This window comes from Anolis sagrei, chromosome 2, assembly GCF_037176765.1.
Source record: "Anolis sagrei isolate rAnoSag1 chromosome 2, rAnoSag1.mat, whole genome shotgun sequence".
NCBI classification, from domain to species: Eukaryota; Metazoa; Chordata; class Lepidosauria; order Squamata; family Dactyloidae; genus Anolis; species Anolis sagrei.
The window spans coordinates 112698284-112723444 of record NC_090022.1 but is presented as its reverse complement, the minus strand read 5'-3'; the positions used below and the strand labels follow the sequence as shown (position 1 = coordinate 112723444).

Genomic DNA, 25161 nt, shown 5'->3' with positions numbered 1-25161 from the left:
GACAGCTTAACAGCCCATAACAAGTAAGATTAGGGCTGAAACCACTTTCTCCAGCTTCAGAATGAGACCATTATATATTGTACTGCTGATCATAGACCTTCATTTTGAAGTATAGACAACAGAATAAACTCAAATGATTATCTTTATTTAGAAAAAACTTAAGAAATATCTACTATAATAATTTATCACTCATGATTTGCTATGTTACAGCAGTCATACACCTAAGATCAAGACTCTGCTACATTCAACAAAGCTTTTGTTTCCTACAATGCTACTGCACAACAATTCCAGCATGTAAATAGGGAAGACAAGTCAGACTCTCTGCGCAAAGCAGGTGCAGCAAAGAGGACAGAAATGTTGAGATGGAAGGCTCAAAATAAATAAAGCAACATAATGGAAGATGAGACATCCTTGGCAACAAAAAACTGGTGAACTTTTGACAGGGCAAGCATACCTTCAGTGGGCACCTTCAGATTCGGAAACCAAACAAGCTTAAAAGTCAAACTGGCCACTTGCCTTGAGCAAGGCATATTTACACTGTAGACAGCACAGTTTGACACCACTTAACTGCCATGCCCCAGTGCTATGACATCCTGGGAGTTGCAGTGCTGGTGCCTCACCAAACTAGAGAGCCTACGATACCATAGCATTGAGCCATGGCAGTTAATGTGGTGTCAAGCTGCATTATGTGTACAGTATAGATGCGCCCATAGTGGAAAAACCTGTCTCACTTGAACTTTTCTGGCAACATTTCTGGATAGCCTAATCTTCAGGCATTACAATATGTCTCCCAGATAATTTGAGACAATTTGTTGAGGGTATTCTGCAGCAGTAGGAAAAAAAAGGTGGCAGCTGGCTGTAGTGAAATGAAGAAACATGCAGAAAAACTTACAAAGAACACGGCATCTTGGAGCTGCCTGGGAGATTAGGGATGGCAGTTTTATCTTATGCAATACTAGCAAGTCCCACATCACCAGAAGGTCTGTTCTAAGATCCCCCTCAAAAAGGAGCAAGCTAATTTCTCCAATAACTAAAAAATACTTAACATGACCTTTTATCTCCAAAGTGTAAGCCCAAGTGACTTCCTGCTTGGTCAGCAAAAAAAGGGAGGAGGTGGGGTCAGTTTGTTGCGGCTCAGAATTCTGTTCCTGAATTGTGGCAAATCTGTTTTATTGGAGCGGACTTTGCATGTGCTTTGCTCTGAGGCTGAGAGTGTGACTTGCCTGAAATCACCCAGTGTATTGCCATTGCTGAAGCCTGGTCTCTAGTTGTAGTCCTGCACTCACTGCACTGGCTCTCCTGGGATCCAGCTGCACAAAGGCTTTCACCATGCAAGAGCACATTCTCCCCACTTGCAAATACCCATTTTTCCTGATGGAGGAAAGACAACAACCTCTCTCCAAGTGGCAATAGTCTGCTTCCTTCCTACTGGAATCAGGTGGAGGCAAGGGGACAGCTTTTTTTGACATCCTAGCAGAAAGATTGCCTGATTTCTGTAACCAGGACTTTGAAATAAGCATACCCACAGCTCAAAGTCAATAAATCTGTTAGGTTGGTGGTTCATATACAATAAGAGGTTAAACATGTGGCCTTCAGGTATTGCTAAACTCCGACTCCTCATCAGTTGAGCTCCAACAGCTACTAGTGGGCTACAGGTTCCCTATATCCTGTGGACAAAAAGCATTCCCTGTCTTTGAAAATTCAAATATCATATGCTAAATGCTCTTGTGAGCCAATGGCAGCAGAAACAAAAGAGGAAACAGGTATTTTCTCACCTGGTGATAGCTCACAAGCGCTGAACTACAGTAGATGAAATAGCATGGAAGCCTCAGGCTGTGATCCAGAGGCAAAAGGGAAGGAGAAAATCCTCCATTTGCCAACCATCAATGACTCCAAGGCACTCCCATGAGTGTGCCAAAAACTACAGGAAGGATGTGTCAGGCCACAAGAGGCAGGACCTCCATGGAAGCAAATTCAATGGAAGGTCTCTACTTCCACCACAGTCCAGTCCCCATGTGGGGATGACATGTCCTCAGGGGAGAAGCTTGTCACTGAAGTGATGCTGGCCCGTGACTCATCCAGAGGGGATATCAGTTCAGTCCATTTGCCAATATCTGCTTCGCTGCTCATTGCCCCCTTCCCACCGATAGCCCCAGAAAGCACCTCTGTGGGGAAGAGCAGTGACCGGCTGATTAGCTGCTGTACCACGGTGGCCTGGATGTTTCCTAGGTGAAGAGCCTGGTCTCGGGAGGCATTGCAGAAGCAGCGGCTCCCCTCCTCTTCATCCGGGCCTGGCGTCTCAGCACCACTTTCTACTTCGTAGATAGTGGAGAGGATCTCTGACGGACATGGTCCCCAGGGGAAGGGCAAGCCAGCCCCACTCTCACCTACAAACAGGGCAAGGAGCTTGGGTTGGAAAGAGCAGCCCTCAGGGGTGTGACAAACAAAGAGAGGAATAGGAATTGACAGACAAGCAACAGAAGAACAGGAGAATGGCCCCCACTCAGAATACAGTACAAGTTCAGCTAAGGCTGTCATTAAAGGAAGAGATCCCAAATCTACTTTTGCTTTTTAACTTCTCCGTTTTGGTTCCTAACGTAAGCTATCTAGTCACCCTCCACATTAGTCATAGTCGAATTTCTCAAGTGGTGAGGTGGGGTGAATGAGTGTGTACCAAATTTCCAGAATTTAAGCTAGTATCAAGGTTTGTTCTAAATCTTACCTCTACATTTAAGTCAGACATGGGAATTTTCACATTCAAAGTCCATGTGTGACCCTTTGCCTATTTCTCCTGCTCTATTTTTTTCCAATACAGTACATTATCTGAAAACCACCAGGAAAAAATGTTACAACCTCCGAGGATGCTTGCCATAGATGCAGGCGAAACGTCAGGAGAGAATGCTTTTAGAATATGGCCATATAGCTTGAAAAACCTACAGCAACCTAGCAGGAATACATTACATCGTTCTCCTGACAAAGCCCCACTCCCACCTAGATTTGGCCTAAACATCCACATGAGGTTTCAGCCATAAGGGCGTGTACAGCCCAAGAGTGTACCAGGGATGAATGGGGCAAGGGCATTCTCTTGGATTCACCACAAATAAGTAAGTGCAGAAAGCTTAAAAGAATATTTCCATCTAAAAGGCTATACTAATTGTTGATTTAATTCTACTATTCTATTGGACAAACAACAAATTGGGGAAGGGATATTGTCAATTTTTGGCTCTTCAAGCACCCTACAAATATAAAACAGCTTTATGAGACATCTAAACCTGGAAAATCAAGAACCTCTCAGCATGTAGATTTGTTATGCAAGAAGAATGTCCATGGGATCTTCCTTCTCATTACTATTGCTTTGGACAGTCCGCCCTCTCTTTTGCTATATCTACAATTTTAAAAGTTGGGCTACTGTATAAGGCAAATTGCAGACTATAAGCCATTCATATAAATCCAACCCCACCCCGAACTATCGTAGTATTTCCCTCCCCAAAATCCCACCTGGACATGGAAAAATAATTGCTCAAAACCTGCCTCTTTTGTTCCTAGAAACATAACAAAAGAAATATCACTTTCAAGCGAGAAGGACCCTCTAAATGCAAAGACTGGTACCCCAGATGTTACGGATCAAAAATCCTGGCAGCCATGGCTGGCACACCCAAAAGGGAAGGATGATCACAACCACTATCCTTGAACTGCCAGAAGTAACAATCACAGGTCTCAACCCTACAGGGGAGAAACATATGCATGTAGGCTCTGCTCCTGAATTAACGAGCAGTACACAACTTGGAGCCCTTCAGAGAACTACACCCTCCTTGTGGCTATACTGGTTAGAGCTGATGGGAGTTGCAGTCTTAAGAGCAAAACATCTGGAGGGCCCTATCTCTGTTGCCTCACTATCCTCTACATCCAACACAGGTCTGAAAACATTCCCATGTGTTTTGCCTCTGCCAATATACCTGTCATGCTGGTCAGCAGAGGAAACAGTCCATGTGCCCTCACTGGGCCTGGTCCATGATTTCTTGCTATATCTGATCTAGACCACTAAACAACAAAAGGCAGAAGCAGTGCTTCCTACTTACAGGAAACACTGTTCTGTCCCTACTACCTGAGCACTTGAAAAGTATGTGGATAGTGCCTGGTGAGGTATCAGAAGGCTGTCATTAGAGGCGTAGTGAATTAGGCCCCCTCCCCCTCCAGCATCCTTTTGTGGCCTAAACCCCAAGTGACAGGGGATGGGTCTCCTGGAAAAACAAGACAGGCAAGATCAGATAGACAAAGTGATGCTTTATTTAACATGTCAAAAGGATAAGAAGTTTGCCCTTCTTCAGAAACACGCAAAAATACACACAAGCTTCCCTTGAGGAAGTCTGTAGAAGGGAAAGGTCACACACACGTATACGCACGCACACACACACACAGACACCAAAAAAGAGTAGGCCTGCTTGTTTAGAAACATAAATGGAACAGATACACACGGAGGAGGAAGCTCCCCACCCCCCTTGCATCTCCCTTCCCTACTGGGTACTATTGCACACTGACCGAGAAAAAGAGGAAGAGAGACAAAGAGACAGCACAGGTTGGCACTTTCGACACAGACAAGGCAGGTTCCTCTATACATTACCTGCAGTTGCCAGGTTATGAGTGACAGCAAAAGGCTCCGCCTCCTCCTCCTCCTGCCCTCCCATCTTTTGGGGAGCATTTGGGGGGACTTGTGGGGAGGGATGCTCCCAACCCAAGGGAGTCTGGCCGTTGGTCTCTTTTGGGAGCTGGTCCTTCAGGCCCTCAGTGGAGTGCTCTTCACTCTCAAGGGAGGAGAGACCAGGGCTCTTGCCACAGCTGTCAGTGGAGTGGAGGTGGAAGGCGCCAAAGACGTCACAGGAGGCAGCCGAATTGGTGGAGGCCGGGGTTTCTGTGCCAGCGTCACCTGAGCCAGGCTCATCGGACTCCTCCACTGAATGAGGCAAGGGGGGCTGCTTGCCTGGGGGAGGGGAGGCCGACAGGCACACCGTTTTGGCAAAGCCCGCCTCCTTCAGTAGTTCCACGTCCAGCTCCTCTGCCATTTTCCCTTCTTCGTCCTCCCCTTCTGAAGACGACACCGTGGGCTCTGTTGGCGGGTCACCAAGGACTTCATCTGCCGGCAGGGTCTCTGCCTCATCATCCCCCTTCTCCATGTGGATGCCCAGGTCTAGCTCCCCAGGGAGGTCCTCCAGGGGACTCAGAAGCTGGTGGCAGGTCTGCTCTAGTCTCTCATCTGACTTGGACTCCACTCCTGAACTACTGTCATACTCCCGCAACTCCTCTGGGGTGCTTGTCTCACTGCTGCTCTTGCCTGCCAGGTCGGGGCCACTCAGAGTGCTGGATTTGGAAGATGAGCCTCCCCGCTCTGGGGAATGGCCCTTTGTCCCTGTCCTGCTAAGTGGCTGCTCTGGGCCACTGAGCAACTGAGTGGGAGTCTCCTGCAGCAACTCCAGGCTCTTTAAGGGCAGGCTCTGGGGTTTGTGCATTGAACCTGGGGCAGTAGTGGTAACATTGACACTATCACCACCTCTGTCATCACCACTTGGTAAGGCCTCCCCTAAGAGGGAGAGCGTGACATCTAGAGCTTTGTCGGGGGGACCCTCCTTTTGCTGCAGGATACTCACAAATACTTCTGGAGCTACTGCATCATCATCATCATCATCATCATCCCCAAAGCATTCAACACCAGGATGTTCAGTCATTTCACTAGACTGGTCATCATCTTGGTCCTGAATAGAGTCAGTAAGAAGCAAAGCTGGAGCTATAGGCTGAGGGAGATGAGGCTGGTCCCAAACAGCGTCAAAGACAGTCAAACTTTCAGTCACATGCAGCTCCTCCTCTGGTGCTCCATCTGTACCACTGCCAGGAGTGGCTGAGAACTCTTCCATTAGCAGGGGACAAGCATCCTTTTGAGTCACTTCATCATCTTCAGCAGAAGGGTCCAGAGAGCTCATCCATCTGGCACTCTCAGTTTCTGGAGAGGCTGTGTCCTGCTGTGGCTCCTCCTCTGGACTTAGAGAGAGACTTGGGACTTGGCCTTCCTCCTCGCTGCCAGGCTCACCATCACACTCCATAGTCAGAAGTCCTGTGAAGGTAACCAAAGAGGGAGGCTGTTCCGCTTGGCTGCCAGAGGGAGGCTGTTCTGCTTGGAGGGCAGGTGACTTCCCTCCCTCTGCTGTTGGCACCAACTCCAAAGCAGTCTGGGGTTCTTCTAGTGACCTGGCCTCAAAATCCAAGAAGCCAGGAAAATGAAGTGCCTCTGTTTGACTTGGGAGGGGAATATCACCTTCAGCCAAAATTGGGGACCCCTGAGGGGATGTCGAGGGGGGATTCAAATCTTCATGGATTTCATCAGCATCCGGCAATGAATGAGGTTGTCCAAGGGTCTCTTCAACCTCAAGGCATGGAGGTGCTTGTTTTACAAAGTCCTCAGGGGAAATGGCTTCCACACCAGAGCACAGGGACATTGATGGAGGAAAAGAAGGGGGACTCTGGGTACAGGGCTCCAAATGAATGGAAGGGGGTGTTTCACACAGAAGTGTTGTCTCGCAATGCAGTAATTCATTGCAATCACTGGAGAGTTCCAGGGCTTCAGGGACATCATGCTGGGAATGGGGCATCTCAGTCAGGGACAAATCTTGCAAATGGGACAGCTCTCTTGGAGAGGAGATCCCCACAGCTTGTGAAGCAAGGGAGGCTACAGAGACTTCCTGCACTGAAGGAGGCAGCACTTCTGCAATCAAATCTGTGTTGGCCTGCCCTACCCCATCATCTTCTTCCAAGCCTTCTGGTTCCGTCTGCTCCATTGCTGAGGCTCCTACTCTGCAGCCTGCAGACATTTCCTCTTGAGAGATGGGCTGGCCAGCAATCTTTATCTCTGCCACAGGGTCCAATATTTGCACAGCTTTAATATCTGCCCCGGTGACACTTTCTGCCTTCCCAGTGGTTGCTGTGACCTCCTTTCCCTTAGTCGTTGCTTTCTGAATCTTGTTTTGAACAGAAGACTGTTCTAGGCCAGGAGGAGCATCCTTCTTCAGAAACTTCTTGCCTAGGGTGCCTGGTGAAGGAGGGACCTTGGCAGCTCGTTGCACCCTGGCTGAGTGGACACTTGAAACAGCCGTACTGACAGGATTTCTGGGCTTCACAGGCTCTGAAACCTTCTTTGCAGTGAGCTTGGTATTCACAGTAGTATTCCTCTGTCCTAGGTGTGGCTCAGACTGTGATTTGGAGTTTAAGGTTTTGGAGTTCTTTGGGGCAGAAGACACTTTCATTGTGGGGTTAGAAGTTGACAGCTTCGCCTTGAGAGGGGAGACAGCTCTGGAGGTATCTGGAACAAGAAACAACACCGTAAATCCCTCTGTGCTGATTGGAGAAGATGGAGTTTTTGTAGCATCTGCACAACGAATACTGAAATCCTCAGGTTTATTTCCACTACAATTCTTCACATCTTCATTAGAGTTCAGCTGGTTCCAACCCCCTCTTGAAATACAAGCTACCAGACCAAGTCTTTTATTGAATGTAAATGTATCAATTTGATTCCTACCAAGAAAAATAGCACCTTCAACTCACTGATAAATGTGAACACACCATGGCAGACAAGAGTATATGCTATAAATCGGAAATTCTGATGTTAGATCTTTAGAGTCATTAAATCACTAGCTGGGCTTAGGCAAGCTAGTCTCCAACTCCAATATTTCATTATCAAGGCAGGAGTAACACCAACCCCATTTACAGGGTTGCATTCCTTGAATTAAAACAAGAAAGTTGTCCGTGCTTTGAATGGTCAAAAGCACTATATAAAAAGCATGGATTATTTTTTGAACAACTCATCTGTATACATGTGTCCAACGTTTCTTGCAATGCTACACACTCCCATTTATGTGTACACAAGCCTTGGCTTTGTCATTTTATATAAGGGAGACTATTTTGCTGTGCCATTGAACTTGATCATCCATGGATTTTGGTATCCACATGGGTCCCAGAACCAAACCCCAGAGGATACACTGCAAAGTACCAGCATTATCGCAAGCCACAGTGAGGTATGCCTCAGTTCCACAATCATGTGTGCGTGTATACCTCTTTGGGTGGACAAGGTATTTCTCTGCTGCTGAACTGCCATGGCCTGGCCAGCAGGTGGTGCTGCCTGCTTAGGTCGGCCCACATTTTTGTCGTTGGCGGCTGTTCTGTTTAAAGCTGATGAAGTTGCGTTCTTAGTCCCTGGCAACCAAGTCCTGAGAACAGAGGACAAAGAATTAGGGGGGGAGGGAGAGAGGGGGGGAGAACCTTATTTTCACACCCTTAGAACACACAGCAACCATTTCTGCACCAGCATCCTGACGTACATCAACATGCAAAACACTTACATTTCAAGTGTTGAGACCAGGGTACCCAGAGTTAAAATAAAGTGATGATACTAAGTTTTTTTTTTAATTTTCAAAAGCATGATAAACTAATTTTATCTAGAAAGATTGAGTCAAATTGGCATTTTCACAAAATAGCAGTCTCCTGGCAACTCACTCTTCTTACATTACCAACATACACTCAGGTACCCTTCAGTTCCATCTTCTTTATTGTGACTATAATTCAAGCAGGGCACCGTCCAATTGCTAGGACCCAGGATGGACTGAACAGTAGAGATGCAGGTTCAAATTCCCACTGACTCATGAAATTTACTTGTGGCTGTCACACTTTCTCTTGGGAGGTTGAATGTGGAAGATGTCAATTTGGGGTATTCAGAGTAAGAAATGTACACTTTGTCACCTCACTTGGCTATGACCCAATACCTGACAATTCTTAAGATGTTAGGAATCACAAAACATCGAAAGATTGGCTTGACTGTTGCCATATGTGCAACCAGTCACAAGAGCATCATCCAATATCATACCTGGAGGATTTAGGCGGTTCAGATTTCTTAGGCTTTGTGGAAGCGGTCTTTGAAGCTAGGAAAAGAATAAAAAGATACATGTCTCAATCTATAGCATAACAAGGTATGGAACAAAGAGAAGACTTTCACTGCATGAGGCTGAAAAAAAAAAGAGCTACCTAGGAGACAGCAAGGGGCAGGTAACCTCCCCCTTTGAGCATGTGAAGATGACAAGGATGCTAAGCGCCATGGCTTTGTACATTCTGCATCTTGACAGTGGAATGCCAACAAAGAAGTTGTCATTCAAAGAACCTTAGGTTTTTAGCTGAGGACAGTAAACACTGTATTCCTGTATGTCACAGGAACTGAGCCTAGATGCACACAGGCCTGTGACAAAGTTTCAGAACCCCAGGAAGGGGTCCAAAACAGATGAACAAGTTGAAGAACCAGTTGTCTTATCTTTCATATGGCCATTTCCTGCACAGAGGAGAGGAACATCCCTAATGAGGTTTGATCCACCTCTTCCTCCAAAGGCCAAGAGCAGAATGTAGAGTACCTACTCTTCAGCCTATCTCCTACCTGTAAATATAGCTTATTCTTCCAGCTTTTTCTCAACCTTACTTCTCAGTGCTTTCTCCTCCTCTCCTCTTCTTTCCTGCCTTTTAAAAAGAGGGTGAACCAACCCATACTAAGGATATTCCACTTCTCTACACAGAGAAAAGAACTCCGCATTTATTTTCACAGCTTTGTAGCAACAGAACTTAGGTCACAAGCACAATGATTTAAGATTTTTGGTGCAGCACAAAGACATGTACAGAGCACTAATAGCAATAGTGCATTTGAGGATACTATGTGGGAATATTTGTCTTAGTCCCACAGACCTGTATTAACATGTACAACTAGGTACCAAGGAAAGCCCTCTCAAGAATGGCCACAATGCATTCAATGGGTCAGGGTGGCACCATTACAGAAAAGATTAAACTGGCAAAGGATACCTGAAGTTGCAGCCACTGTGGCTACCTTGGCGGCTTTTTGCTGCACCTCGTCTGGGCCAATTTTTTCCAAAGGCTTCGCCCCACTAGGCTTGTCTCCTGTCACCTTTTTTGCTGTTATTCTGGTGGATGAATTGGAAGCAGTATTGTTCTTGAGCGCTGGCTGCTTTGGATGCAACACACCAGCCTTCCTCGCTGTCCCGTTGTTGAGTGTTTTGGATGCACCAGAAGGAACTGTAGGGGGGCGAGATGCAGGAGGGATTGGCTGCTTCCGGCCAGGAAACTGGACGGCAGGATGCGGGTTCTTGCTGGATTTCTGTTTCATTGCAGGTGGACAGGGAACTACTGCCCCTTCCTTAGTAGTGGCAACACCATTGACTTGAGGGGCTGGGTCCCCACCAGCTGCTGATTGGTCATCCATCTTTACACCCAAAGGCCCTGGGCAAGCTGTCTGAAACTCTTGGAACTACTAGGCAAGGGACAGGCCTCTGTTTTCACTATGGATCTGTGAGGAGGGAAAAAGGAATGCTGATATTATACAGCCATTATTATGTTCAGAAATCTCAGTACGACACTGTAGAGATTAACTGCAATACTTGAAAACAATGAAAGCTACAGATGAGCTGTTGAAGAGCATAGGGAAAATTCCTTTTTGGACTACAAATCCAGCATACATGTTGCTCATGTTGGCTGGAGAAAATTGGGAAGCCGGTGTTCCAAACAACTCTTCCAGACTTTTATTGTCCTGTGGTTTTAAAGACATAAATCTACACAATCCAATTATAAAAAATGAGCCTTCTAAGTTACATCCTATTTGTTATGTATAATGCCAGTCAGTAGACCACTAAACAGCAACCCAGTTGTGAGGAGCCACCTGAATTGAACAAATAAGAAACAGAAGGCTATATGGGACAGGCCCTCTCATTTCCACTTTATAATCCCAATGGTTTATTTTGCAATGAGAACTGGAACACTGCTGTTCAGTCATGGGCATGGGCAGCAACTAATTTAGCGTTGAATACAATCTGGCAGCCAGACTGCAAGCATCCAAAGCAACATCCAAAAACCACACTCACATAACCTGTGTAGCCTAAAGCTATTTTATTGACAAAATCATAGAATCATAGAATCATAGAATCAAAGAGTTGGAAGAGACCTCATGGGCCATCCAGTCCAACCCCCTGCCAAGAAGCAGGAATATTGCATTCAAATCACCCCTGACAGATGGCCATCCAGCCTCTGCTTAAAAGCTTCCAAAGAAGGAGCCTCCACCACACTCCGGGGCAGAGAGTTCCACTGCTGAACGGCTCTCACAGTCAGGAAGTTCTTCCTAATGTTCAGATGGAATCTCCTCTCTTGTAGTTTGAAGCCATTGTTCCGCGTCCTAGTCTCCAAGGAAGCAGAAAACAAGCCTGCTCCCTCCTCCCTGTGGCTTCCTCTCACATATTTATACATGGCTATCATATCTCCTCTCAGCCTTCTCTTCTTCAGGCTAAACATGCCCAGTTCCCTAAGCCGCTCCTCAAAATCTATACTGCTCACTAAACTCAGGGGGGATGCAGTTAACCTTGCTGGCTCTTTCCTTCCCTACATTAGAATATGAGGATACACAGAAGATTTGAGACAATGCTCTCAAAGCGTGGCTACCAGCAAGATTTTTTCACTGAAGCACAAGCAAGGATACTCTTGTTGCTGCAATTAACACCTCTTTTCAAGGAAAGCATGAGAACTACCAAGCCCATGTGTCCACTATGGAGACCACCCACCCATTAGCTACACTTCTATAGAGGTCCAGGAGGAAGTTAAATGACTAACAAGCCCTTAAAAGCTTCCCAGTGCTCTGCTTGAGCTCCTGTTATGTTGTTCTGCTACTCCATATGCCATAGATAAAGAATTCCAGATGTTTTTAACCTACAACTACCCTTTGTCCCTGCAAACACAAACAATGGTGAGGAATTATGTTGGCTATGGACCAAAACACGGAGATTCACAAATACTAACCTCTCTACTTCACTGTGGAATTTCTGAGATTTGTGGGGTTACATCTTTCTGAAGAAGCCATTTGCTAATCTCTAAACCAACGTTTCTCAACCTGAGGGTCAGGACCCTGGCGGGGGGGGGGGGGGTGAGAGGGGGTTTAAGAGGGGTCGCCAAAGACCATAAGAAAACATACATTTCTGATGGTCTTAGGAACTCCTTTGGTAGAGAAGACTGAAGATCTCTCTGCCTATCCTTCTCTTCCTTTTTGGAAACAGAAGGTGAATCATCTCACCAACAGCCCTCCTCTGCTGTGATTGGCCGGCCTCTCTGATTGTTGGTGAACTACAACTCCAAAACTCAAGGTCAATGCCCACCAAACCCTTCCAGCATTTTCTGTTGGTCATGGGAGTTCTATGTGCCAAGTTTGGTTCAATTCCATCGTTGGTGGAGTTCAGAATGCTCTTTGATTGTAAATTAACTATAAATCCTAGCAACTACAATGCCCAAATAACAAAATCAATTCCCCCCAACCCCACCAGAATTCATATTTGGGCGTATCGGGAATTTATGCCAAATTTGGCCCAGTGGATGAAAATACATCCTGCATATCAGATATTTACATTACGATTCATAGCAGCAGCAAAATTAGTTATGAAGTAGCAACAAAAATAATTTTATGGTTGGGGGTCACCACAACATGATGAACTGTTTTAAGGGGTCACAGCATTAAGAAGGCTGAGAACCACTACTTTAAACATTCTATCTAATCCCAGGCATTGCAGAGCTAATTTCAGAATCAATAGAAAAATACTTATACACATTCAAAAGTACAGGAAAGATGCCCTGTTGGGCATTTACTTTTTATTATGAAGGAGTATTTATAGCTCACTCTTCGGCCAAAAGGCTTACAATCTAGTCCAATGTACTGTTCAATGTCATTCCCAAGAAATGGATGTCCAATCTCTGTTTGAAGATCTCTAACAATGAAGATGCCCCCACTCCTTCAGGAAAAACTTAATTTGTCTTTAAAAGAGCTTCTTGTTGCAATCAACCAAAATTTAACCTCTGCTAACTCCAGCCTGTTATTTATATCTAGTCATACTTTTCTGTTCTCGTATCTGTGCCTCACCTGCCTCCATCTAACTTTCTCCAGTCTGCAACCAACACGGGCCACAGATCCAGATGCAGCAAGATCTTCCAACCTTGAATCTACTATTCAGTGTGGCAGAGGCAACAAGAGAGATTGAATTTGCAAATTAAGGGAGCAGCTCAATGTAAACAGACAGAACTTTATGACTCTTACTCCTTGCAACAGTGTGATTGCTAGACTTAAGCCATATTTGACACAAGCACCACTCTTTATTAGCAAAACCTCAAGTTGATAGGTTTTCTTTACTTTTCAAGTAAATTTCAGGTATTGACAAATAGCTTAGGTTGTGAGATATTTCATTCTCTCAGCTGCTATCTTAAAACCTTATGATTCTGTTTGCACACTTTGTTTGACCGTATCTTCTCTCCACGTCTTCTCATGTTTATTGGCTGTCATTAGGCATCTGAGAATTGCCACTAAGTTTCGGTTTTACCTTCCTGCTTCCAAAACACACATCTACCTTCATGACCTTTATCCATGTGTTCTGAAGTGTACATTTCTCTTCAAAATCTTATCAGTATGTATAAAAATTTCAACAGGGCTTCCAAATCTTGTTTATGCTGCAATGGCATAATTTATCACCAGTACTAGTCATTCTATCTCAAGTCATAACTAATATGTGGACGAAAATAAACATTTTCCAAATAAATATAAGTAGCCTGGCATTGCCAATAAAAAAATTCAACAGGACTTCCAAATCTTGTTTATGCTGCAATTGTACCATAAGGAGTTTCTTTTCCTCCAGTATCTTTGTTTAGTTGCTCATAATCCAGCACAACGGCTCTTGCAAAGCCCATAGTTTGGGTCACATCTGACCACAGAGCAGGCTGGCTGCTCTTCTAAAGCTCCCAATCTTTTAACTTCTCAAGACACAATTTAGGGTGCATCTATACTGTGGAATTAATGCAGTTTGACACCACTTTAACTGCCATGGCTCAATGCATTTAAATCATGGGAGTTGCGTTTTACCAAGTCTTTAGCCTTCTCTGTCAGAGTGTTGATGTCTCACCAAACTGTAACTGTCATGATTCCATAGCACTGAGCCATGGTAGTTAAAGTAGTATCAAACTGCATTACTTCTATAGTGTAGATGCAACCAAAGCTTTCCTCTTCCTGTATTTGCTCACTCTCTTCCTCATGGAAAACCATCATGGTGATTTGTCCTAAATTCAGTTGGGTTACTACTCCCCTTCATCTCAAATAAGAAACAAATAGTAGTTGCGATAAACAAATCAGGCACCCCTGGGGGCTCTTGGTTTTAATATTTTATGCTATGTTGCATTTATGCTCCCAGAAGGAAGAGTTCTCCTAAGATCTGACACCAGTTATACTCTCCCTCCAATGAGTACCATGCCCTCCTTACTGGAATCACATCCACCCACTTCTTCGCAGTTTAAGTGGTTGAGACCCTGAAGGGTCAATGTGTGAGGAGGTAAGTGGCCATGGATGTCTACTTTTATTACTAGTAATAACTAAATGAGAACCAGCCTCTTGTGTTGAAAACTGACATAAGGAATCTGGAAGACACAGGCTAGAATCTTCATTCAGCCCTGAAAACTCACCGTGTGATCTTCATCCACTCACTATGGATGAATCTACACCAGGGGTACTCAAACTTTTTAAACAGAGGGCCAAGTCACAATCTCTCAAACTGTTGGAGGGCCGGATTATAATTTGAAAAAAACATGAACGAATTCCTATGCACACTGCACATATCTTATTTGTGGTTCAAAAACCACTTAAAAACAAAACAATAATTAAAATGAAGACCAATTTTAACAAATATAAACTTATTAGTATTTCAATGGGAAGTGTGGGTCTGCTTTTGGCTGATGAGATAGGATTGTTGTTGTTGTTGTTGTGTGCTTTCAAGTTGTTTCAGACTTAGGTTGACCCTGAGCGAGGGCCGGGTAAATGACCTTGGAGGGCTGCATCCGGCCCCCGGGCCTAGTTTGAGGACCCCTGATCTACACTGTAGAATTAATGCAGTCTGACTCACATTTTTAACTGCCATGGCTCAAGGCTATGTAATCCTGGTAGTTGGAGGTTGGTGAACCAACAACGCTTTTTGGAAGGCAAAAGCAAACAGCCTCTGAAAAATATCTTACCAAGAAAACCCTAGGATTATTGTTAGCATAATTCAGTGTCAACTTCAAATCCCACATGAATAGCAACTAAATACATTAGATATTTTTCTCTATAGAAGAAAATCCCCCATAGTATCTTGCAATAGTCAGCACAAGCAAAACTTAAAAGAAAATCAAAACATCTCCCATTCCCAACAACAAAGCAAAATAAATTAGTGTTACGGTCAGGCCTTTACAAAACAATCAAGCACATCCTGGGTTTAAAAAAACATCTCCACTTGGCGTTGGAAGGATGAAAATGTCTGAGCCAAGCTGGCCTCCCTGAAGAGTCTCTATGGCAATGGTTCTCAGCCTGTGGATTTCCAGGTGTTTTGGCCTACAACTCCCGAAATCCCAGCCAGTTGGGTAAAGGAGCCACAGCTGAGCAGGCTCGTTTTCTTAGCATTAAGGTCTACACCTCCTTGTGATGAGGTACTTAGACAAAGGGTTGAAATCTCAGGATGCTGGAAGAGGCTTTCAATTCAGTATTTGTGAGCCCTGAGTCATGGTAGGCTGTCTAGATTACAACTGGCACTTTCAATTGGGGCTGGAAATGTATTATGTTGCTAAGCTAAACCCATTTTTAAAGCACCCCTACTCTTGCACATCCATGTCACCCACCACCTTTCATCAACAAATCTAACAGCTCAGTTAGGCGTTTAATTCATAGCTCCTACATCCTACTTGATTTGATCTAAAATTCCCCTAAAGATCTCTTACTTTTATTTGGATGCAATGGAAGAAACACTCATGTCCCTGTAATCTCCCTAGTGCCTTTCTTCACCTCTAAAAGCTCAATGCTGTGCCTCGTGCTCTTCCACAGCAAAGCGCTTTCACTTCACTTATTTTCACACACAGCCCAAATATTTTATTCATTTCAATCTCCCATAAGCTTGGAATGGTTGATAACTAAAATACCCAAAAAAGCTGTCAAGTGACCTGTAATACTCCCATCTTTCAAGTAAAGGTCTAACCATTATAGGGTATTTCTTAAAAGTGATAATTCTCCACCGGCCACAGGAGAATCACACCATTCAATTTCCTGTCTTTCTATCAACACAAAAATCAGTGGAATGGGGGCATTTCATATCTAGGCTATTATCTCCCTGTATGAGTCAGTCCCAGCTCTGAGACCCCCAGGAGAGGCCCTTCTCTCACTCCTGCCAGCATCACAAGCATGGGCTACTAGAGAGGGCCTTTTTGGTCGTTGCCCTCAGCTCTGCTATTCAGTTTGCAGGGAGGTTAGAATGCCCCCCTCCTTGTTCTTCTTTCACTGGCAGGCTAAAATCTTTTTTTAAATTATTATGATAGACCTTTAAAACTGGGATTTTGTTTAAACGATTAGGATAAATATGACAATTATTAAGAAAATTAGACAACAGTGGAGGATTATTTATTAGTAAGAAGAAATCTCTGACTTGGGTGGGTAGGATAAGGCAAAAATATATTGTGATGTATTACTGTATTGGGATAATTGATACAATGTGGAAATGCATTACTGTATTATGATTTTGGATATAATGTGGAAATTTAATTTAAAAACTTTAATAAATAGAGCTTTTTATTTTTTAATTGCATGTCATCCTTTTATTCATGTGTTGTCTTAATAGTATAAATGGGTGAATTTTGATTTTGCAGGTTTTTAATTCATGGACAACTTTAAATACTGGTGGAGTTTGGGGACAACTGAACTTGAATTTAGGGAGTTATAGTTCACTCCCACCCAAAGAGTGCTGTGAACCCAAACAATGATGGATCTGGACCAAATGTGGCACACAGACCTGACATGGCCAACTTTGAAGACAGGCAAGGTTGGAACAATGATAGATGATGGGAATTGTAGTTTACCCACCAGCCTATGAATTTTCTAATTGGTCCATTCTTAAAATCCAAAAGCCAACAATGATTTCTTTTTCTGTTTATTGGTATAAAAGACCTCAGATGGGTTGCTAAGCTAGTAAATAGTAAAGTACTGGAAGTCTAGTTAAGCAGAATTTGTTTGTATGTCTGAACAAATACATTTGAAAGCAGGGGTCCTCAAACTAAGGCCCGGGGGCAGGATACGGCCCTCCAAGGTCATTTACCCGGCCCTCGCTCAGGGTCAACCTAAGTCTGAAATGACTTGAAAGCACACAACGACAACCACAACAGTCCTATCTCATCAGCCAAAACAGGCCCACACTTCCCATTGAAATACTAATAAGTTTATAATTGTTAAAATTGTTCTTCATTTTAATTATTGTATTATTTTAAGTGATTTTTGTACTACAGATAAGATATATGCAGTGTGCATAGGAATTCATGTTTTTTTCAAATTATAATCCAGCCCTCCAACTGTTGGAGGGACTGTGACCTGGCCCTCTGTTTAAAAAGTTTGTTGACCCCTGTTTTAAAGTGTAATTTCAGCCAAAAATGTGTGTGAGAGAGCGCTTTGGATAGCATAGGGAAGGGTTTACACCCCTGTGGCATTTGTTTTACTGTCTTTGCCCTGCACAAAAAATTTCACTGTACTTTCTGACCGTGTTATAATTTGATTTTGGAAAATGTGGCTTGTTGTGGAAACAAGGATTGGTGATAAAGCTTCAGGGGTGACCCCTTTCCCCCCATGATAACTTTTTCAGGAGATAATTTCCCTTCCTAGGGGCAGATTTCTTTCATTTCCTGTTGTCTTACCCTGTTTGTAACTAGGAAATCCCTTCCACTCAGCTGTTTAAAATCCCACATTATCTGCTTTGAACTGGAATATATGGCAATGTGGACTCAAATAACCCAGTTCAAAGCAGATATGTGGATTATCTGTGTTGATATTCTGGGTCATATGACTATATGGAAGGGCCATGAGTAGTTTGGAGTTCAGATGTTTGTAACTTAGGGACTGCCTGTGTGCAGTTTGTTTACAAAAGGTATCAAATCTCAAAAACATTGGAAAATGAGTTATAGGTGGTAGCACATTGTTGGCTAGGAATAGAATATTATGTACAGTTCAAAACTATCAAAATGTATCAAATCACTTCGGAACCAGGTTTAGAGAATTGCACTGTACAGCAAAAGATTGCATAAAGGTAAAGGTCTTCCCCTTGACATTAAGTCTAGTCATGGCCGAGTCTGGGGGATGGTGCTCATCTCCATTTATAAGTTGAAGAGCTGGTGTTGTCCATAGACACCTCTAAAGTCATGTTGCCAACATGACTGTATGGAGTGCCATTACTTTCCCGCTGAAGCAGTACCTATTGATCTACCCCCATCTGCATGTTTTCAAACTGCTAGGCTGGGAGAAGCTAGGGCTAAAAGTGGGAGCTCACGCCATTCCCCTGATTTGAACTGCTGAGCTTTTGGTCACCAAGTTCAGCAGCACAGTGGTTTAACTCGCTGCGCCATCGGGGGTTCCCAAAAAATGGAAAATGAGCTAGCTTGGGGACTGTCATATGTGTGCAGTTTGTTTACAAAAGGTACCAAATCCCAAAAATTGGAAAATGACTTATAGGTAGCAGCACATTGTTGGCTAAGAGTAGATTATGTACAGATTGAAACTATCAAAATGGATCAAATCACTGTGGTACCTGGCTTAGAGAATTGCATTGTACAGCAAAAGATCACATAGCCTCAGTTTTTTCTGACTTCTGAAAAAAAATGTGTCCAGTTGGTTTTTGTACCTTTTGGAAACAAACGCCCCACAAACACACAGACAGACAGACACAGATATGATGCATGTATGAATATATATATCTATTAATGCGTATCACACAGAGAGACACGGGTATGGTGTTTGCATAGAGGTTAATGCATATTATTACACAGAGGAGGGCCAAAGGGCCCAAGGACTTCCGACCTGCCCCAAATGGGTTAAGAACCATTGTGGTCATGCAAACTTTGAGTCGCACCTTTAAAACCAGGCACCTTTAGCTATCTCTCTTTTTTTAAAAAAAATCCACCATGTTTTGTGGAGAGAAAGAAAGGGGGGGGGGACACAAGCCCTTTGTTGACTATCAACTGCAGGGGGCCAGAAGAACAATAAAACAGTACTGCCTGTTTAATAAGCCATTGGAGAAAGAGGGAGGTCTGAGTGGGAGGAGGCACACCTCGAGGGAAGCAAGAAAGGAGACCCTGGCCTGTTTTTTTTTGGGGGGGGGGGAGTGGATGAGTGGGTGCTCCCTCCACAAAGCGGCCTCGGGTGGGGCTGCTCCCTCCTCCCAACAAAGAGAGCCAGCGCCCAGAGAGGCCTCCCTCCTTCCCTCCCTCCCTCTGTACTGCCCCGGTTCCTCACCAGTACCACGAGGGAGGGCCCAACCCAGCCCCATTCTGCCCAGAAGGAAGACCCCACCGGGGAGATGCCCACCGACCCACCCACCCACCCTCTGCTGGGAAAGCTCCAGAGCCAGAGCAGGAGGCTCCCAGGGCTCTCCCCGTCCCCACCTTCTTCCTACTGTTTGGGCGGAACCTCCAAGTCCATTCTAGTCTCTAGAGCGGCACCAAACGAGCCCCTCCCTCCCTCCCTCCCTCCTTCCTCAGTGGGACCCCCTTCGGAACCTTTGGCCACGGCTCTCCTCCGGCCCCCTCCCCTCCCCTCCTGAAAGAGCCGCGCTCCTGGCCTCCCCCTCCACACACACACAAACCCCGGACAAAGGCAACGCCCCACCAGCCTCCGGCATCCCCCTCTCCCCTGCCTTCCTCCCTGCACCTGCCGCCCTCCCGCAAGGAACGGGGCGCCCCCTGGAGGGAGGGAGGGAGGGAGGGGCACGCTGACCTCGGCCCAACCGCCTCCCCGACGGGGCTTTGTCCGCGGCTGCCCTGGGCGCGCCCTTCGCTCTCGCGCTCTCCCCTCTCTCTCTCTCTGTTGCGCGCGCGGTCGCTTTCTCTCTCTCTCTCTCGCTCTGCCTCCGTCTCACCAAGTCGGCATGAGGGGAAAAGACGGGGCGGGGACGAGGGGCGAGGCTGAAATGCCCATCTCAATTACCTGCCCAGCCAATGGGAGCGCCGGTTGGGATTTGGAAGGGATGATGTCACTGAAGGGGGCGGGGGGAGAGAAGCAGCTGAGGAGCGGCGGGTGGGCGGGTCTCTGGTCTCCCGTGGCCGCGGCTCTTTGCCCCCTTCCCCCCCCCCCGCACCTCAGCTGGGGAATTGATCAGTCCAAGGGGAGGGAGGGGGACGAGCGGCGGGGTCTCGGTTACCCGCTCCTCAGCAGAGACGCCTTTTCTTCACACCTCGCTCACAAAAGGCAACGCGGCGCTGCCTTTTGTACGTGGGGTGTGGACGCCCCGCGCGTGGCCGAGCGTGGGGACAGACAAACAGGCAGGCAGCCGGCCTTCCCGAAACTTGCCAGTCTGTCTCTGGGGAAAGTGCTCCCAGGGGCGCTTCCCAGGCACTGGCGGGTGGGCCGGTTGCCATGGTGACCTGGCGCGCGGCCTGGCAGCGGCAACCGAAGCAACCGCCGGAGCCCCACAGCCTGCCTCGCCAGCAGCAGCAGCAGCAGCAGCCTCGTCGTATTGTCCAAGGATTTCATGCCCGGAATCACTGGGTTGTTGGGGGATTTTTCGGGCTGTATGGCCATGTTCTAGAAGCATGCTTCTGGCAGCAGAGCAAAAACCTACAACAACCCAGCAGACTCATTGTTATGATCCCCCCCCCCCCCCCCATACAATGCAGGCAGACATCACCCTGTTATTTCCCTCCTTACTTACTTACTTAGGCGATCCTTCGTAGTCCGAGGATGATGGTCCTCCAAGTTCGGTGTCCTGGGTGTGGGTTCGTAGGTGGTTGTGGAGCACTTTTCTTGACCTGCATCTTCTCCCACAGTGAGGGCATTGGTTTCCAGGTGGAAGGCAGTCTCGGTCGCGGTTGGCTTGACGCGCCTTCCTCTTGGCACGTTTCTCTCTTTCACCCTCCATTCGTGCCTCTTCAAATTCTGCAGCACTGCTGGTCACAGCTGACCTCCAGCTGGAGCACCCAAGGGCCAGGGCTTCCCAGTTCTCAGTGTCTATGCCAGAGTTTTTAAGGTTGGATTTGAGCCCGCCTTTAAATCTCTTTTCCTGCCCTCCAACATTCCATTCTTGAGTTCGGGGTAGAGCAACTGCTTTGGGAGATGGTGGTTGGGCATCCGGACAACATGGCTGGTCCAGCGGAGTTGATGGCGGAGGACCATTGCTTCGATGCTGGTGGTCTTTGCTTCTTCCAGCACGCTGACATTTGTCCGCCTGTCTTCCCAAGAGATTTGCAGGGTTTTCCGGAGGCAGCGCTGATGGAATCATTCCAGGAGCTGCATGTGACGCCTGTAGACAGCCCACGTTTCGCAGGCATATAGCAGGGTTGGGAGGACAATAGCTTTATAGGCAAGCACCTTGGTATCCCAAGCCGGGTTTAGAAAAGGCAGAGGAACGAGAGACCAGATTGCCAATATCCGCTGGATAATGGAGAAAGGCAGGGAGTTTCAGAAAAACATCTACTTCTGCTTCATTGACTACTCTAAAGCCTTTGACTGTGTGGATCATAATAAATTGTGGCAAGTTCTTGGTGGGATGGGCATACCAAGCCACCTTGTCTCTCTCCTGAGGAATCTGTACAAGGACCAAGAAGCAACAGTCAGAACTGACCACGGAACAACAGACTGGTTCAAGATTGGGAAAGGCGTACGGCAAGGCTGCATACTCTCACCCAACCTTTTTAACTTGTATGCAGAACACATCATGCGATGTGCGGGTCTTGATGAATGTAAGGCTGGAGTGAAAATTGCTGGAAGAAACATTAACAACCTCAGATATGCAGATGACACCACTCTGATGGCCGAAAGCGAGGAGGAGCTGAGGAGCCGTCTAATAAAGGTGAAAGAAGAAAGCGCAAAAGCCGGGTTGCAGCTAAACATCAAAAAAACCAAGATTATGGCAACAAGAATGATTGACAACTGGAAAATAGAGGGAGAAAATGTGGAGGCCGTGACAGACTTTGTATTTCTAGGCGCAAAGATTACTGCAGATGCAGAATGTAGCCAGGAAATCAGAAGACGCTTACTTCTTGGGAGGAGAGCAATGTCCAGTCTCGATAAAATAGTAAAGAGTAGAGACATCAGATTGGCAACAAAGATCCGCCTAGTCAAAGCCATGGTATTCCCTGTAGTCACCTACGGATGTGAGAGCTGGACCTTAGGGAAGGCTGAGCGAAGGAAGATAGATGCTTTTGAACTATGGTGCTGGAGGAAAGTTCTGAGAGTGCCTTGGACTGCGAGAAGATCCAACCAGTCCATCCTCCAGGAAATAAAGCCCGGCTGCTCACTGGAGGGAAGGATACTAGAGACAAAGTTGAAGTACTTTGGCCACATCATGAGGAGACAGGAAAGCCTAGAAAAGACAATTATGCTGGGGAAAGTGGAAGGCAAAAGGAAGAGGGGCCGACCAAGGGCAAGATGGATGGATGGCATCCTTGAAGTGACTGGACTGACCTTTTAGGAGCTGGGGGTGGTGACGGCCGACAGGGAGCTCTGGCGTGGGCTGGTCCATGAGGTCACGAAGAGTCGGAGATGACTGAACGAATGAACAACAACACCTTGGTATCCCTACGGATGTCCCAGTCCTCAAACACTCTCTGCTTCATTCGGAAAAATGCTGCACTCACAGAGCTCAGGTGGTTTTGTATTTCGGTGTCGATGTTGACTTTGGTGGAGAGGTGGCTGCCAAGGTACCAGAAATGATCAACATTTTCTAATGTTACACCATGATTGCAAATCATGGCATTGGAGAGGGGTTGACTGGTGTCTGCTGGAACAGCACTTTGGTTTTCTCAATGTTCAATGACAGGCCGAACTTCTCATATGCCTCTGCGAAGGTGTTTAGAGTGGCTTGTAGATCTTCTTCTGAATGCGCACAGACAACATTGTCATCAGCATACTGGAGTTCTATAACAGATGTTGTTGTAACCTCCATGGAGGGAACGAAAGGAGGCTGGAGCTGGCTTTGCCATGCTCCTATCCTTTGCCTGAGGATGGTGCATGCTCTTGAGCTGACATCAAGAGCTAGAGGAGCTTTGCCTCAGGCTGGATCTACACTGCCATGTAATCCAGATCAAAGCAGATAATCTGGATTGTATATGGCAGCATAGAAGGGCTGCCTCAGGCTGGATCTACACTACCATAGAATCCAGATCAAAGCAGATAATCTGGATTGTATATGGCAGTGTAGAAGGGGCCCTAGTGTTTATCTAGGATGCCACATTGACCCTTGAGGCATACCTGATGGCGCATTACACTTGCAGTAACCCTTTTTCTAACGAGCCCCAGTTGGCACAGCTGGTTTTATTATTTATTTATTTATTTATTTAAAACGTTTATATCCCAATTTTCTCTACCTCCGTAGAGGGACTCAGACTGGCTGAGCTGTTGAACTTGCTGACCAAAAGGTTAGCGGTTCAAATCCGGGTCGTGGAATGAGCTCCCGCTGTTAGGTCCAGCTTCTGCCAACCTAACAGTGCAAAACATGCAAATGTGAGATCAATAGGTACTGCTCCAGTGGGAAGGTAACAGCACTCTATGCAGTCATGCAGGCCACTTGACCTTGGAGGTATTTACGGACTATTTATTTATTTATTTACGGCATTTATATGCCGCCCTTCTCACCCTGAAGGGGACTCAGAGCAGCTTACAAGACATATTTTCATACAATATATTATATTATTAGCATAGTACAATATCAGTATTATATATTACTATATTACACTATATCATTATATTGTAATATTATGTAATATTACTAATAATATTACAATTCTTGTTTAGTGATGGAAATCCAAATGGGTGACCTCAGGAAATCACTTCCCCAGCTTCAAAGGAAGGCAACAACAAACCTATAAACAAATCCTGCCAAACTACCATAAGCCATTTGCGTGATAGGTTTGCTTTTGGATTGTCATAAATCAGAAATGACTTGAAGGCACTCAAAAACAATCTATGTTATCAAGTGAAAAATGCCATGGCTGGAAAAAAATGCCATGGACAACATGACTATAAAGATACTAAGCAGAGGGAGAAATAGCCTTCTTAATATATGTATTGTAATGGTCTTACATTTTATATATTTATTTTACCTGTATTGTGTTCTGCCTTGAGCTGTGAGGAGAGGCAGATAACAAATAAAATAAAATAAAATAAAATAATAATAATAATAATAATAATTGATGTTGTTAGCCTTTTCTTGCCTCCTGGAAAAAGGGCTTAGTAAAGGTAAAAGCCTCCCCTTGACATTAAGTCTAGTTGTGTCCATCTCTGTGGGGTGGTGCTCATCTCCATTTCTAAGCCAAAGAGCCATCTAAGGTCCCTTGATTCTGTTCACTGGTGGTCTCTTGAAGTGGTTGGTGCCTAAGGCGAACCCATCTCAGAGCTTTCTTGGCAGAATTTGTTCATAGTAAAGTTTGCCTTTGCCTTCCTCCGAGGCTGAGAGCATGTGACTTGGCCAGGGTAACCTAGCAAGTTCCCACAGCTCATGGAGGATTTGAACCCTGGCCTCCCAGTATTTTAGTTCAACACTCAAACTGCTTTCTATCTACTCTTTCATTGTACTCTCAGCTTCAAGATGGTGAACTAAAAGGCTAAGCTCACTGGAATTCTCTTTCATTTCTTAGGATGTAGATATTTTAAATACCTTATTTCTTCAATTCTAAGATGCACTTTTCCACCATATAAACACATTTAAAATAGCGTGCATCATGGAAATTTTTTAAATATTCAATGTAGCAAAAGAGAAATTAAAAAATTAAAAAGAGTAAGAATGTAAAGTAGTGACCACTCAAATGAACATCATAGGGAGGTCATTGTGACCAGTAGTGTCATTGTGACACTACTGTTAATTTAGCCAGCCCTTCTCTGTGGGCAGAGGATCATCTGATGCCAAGAAGCCATTCTATAGTTTAAGATACCACGCTCTATAAATGGCTGTGACAACTAATGCCACACTCTGTATCTATTTGCTGTTGCGTGCTTTCAAATTTCTGAATTAATGTGACCTTAAGGTTAACCTACCACAGGGTTTTCTGCATAAAATGTTTTCATTGTGG

General features: G+C 45.4%; 1 protein-coding gene across 3 annotated transcripts; it reads right to left on the bottom strand.

Moving 5' to 3' along the window:
• Positions 1-1454: 1454 nt before the first annotated feature.
• Positions 1455-20126, bottom strand: PRR36 (proline rich 36). 3 transcript variants are annotated; one of them, XM_067463758.1, is made up of 6 exons: positions 20084-20126; positions 9877-10378; positions 8903-8957; positions 8095-8249; positions 4622-7345; positions 1455-2387 (listed from the first exon to the last, which is right to left on the bottom strand). In XM_067463758.1, the coding sequence occupies exons 2-6, from the start codon at positions 10292-10294 to the stop codon at positions 1975-1977; spliced, it is 3765 nt and encodes a 1254-aa protein (XP_067319859.1). In that variant the 5' UTR covers positions 10295-10378; positions 20084-20126; the 3' UTR covers positions 1455-1974. The 3 variants fall into 3 exon arrangements, with proteins under 3 accessions (XP_067319859.1, XP_060620878.2, XP_067319860.1); XM_060764895.2 differs by lacking the exon at positions 20084-20126 and adding an exon at positions 19874-20066; XM_067463759.1 differs by lacking the exon at positions 20084-20126 and adding an exon at positions 20016-20029.
• Positions 20127-25161: the final 5035 nt, after the last annotated feature.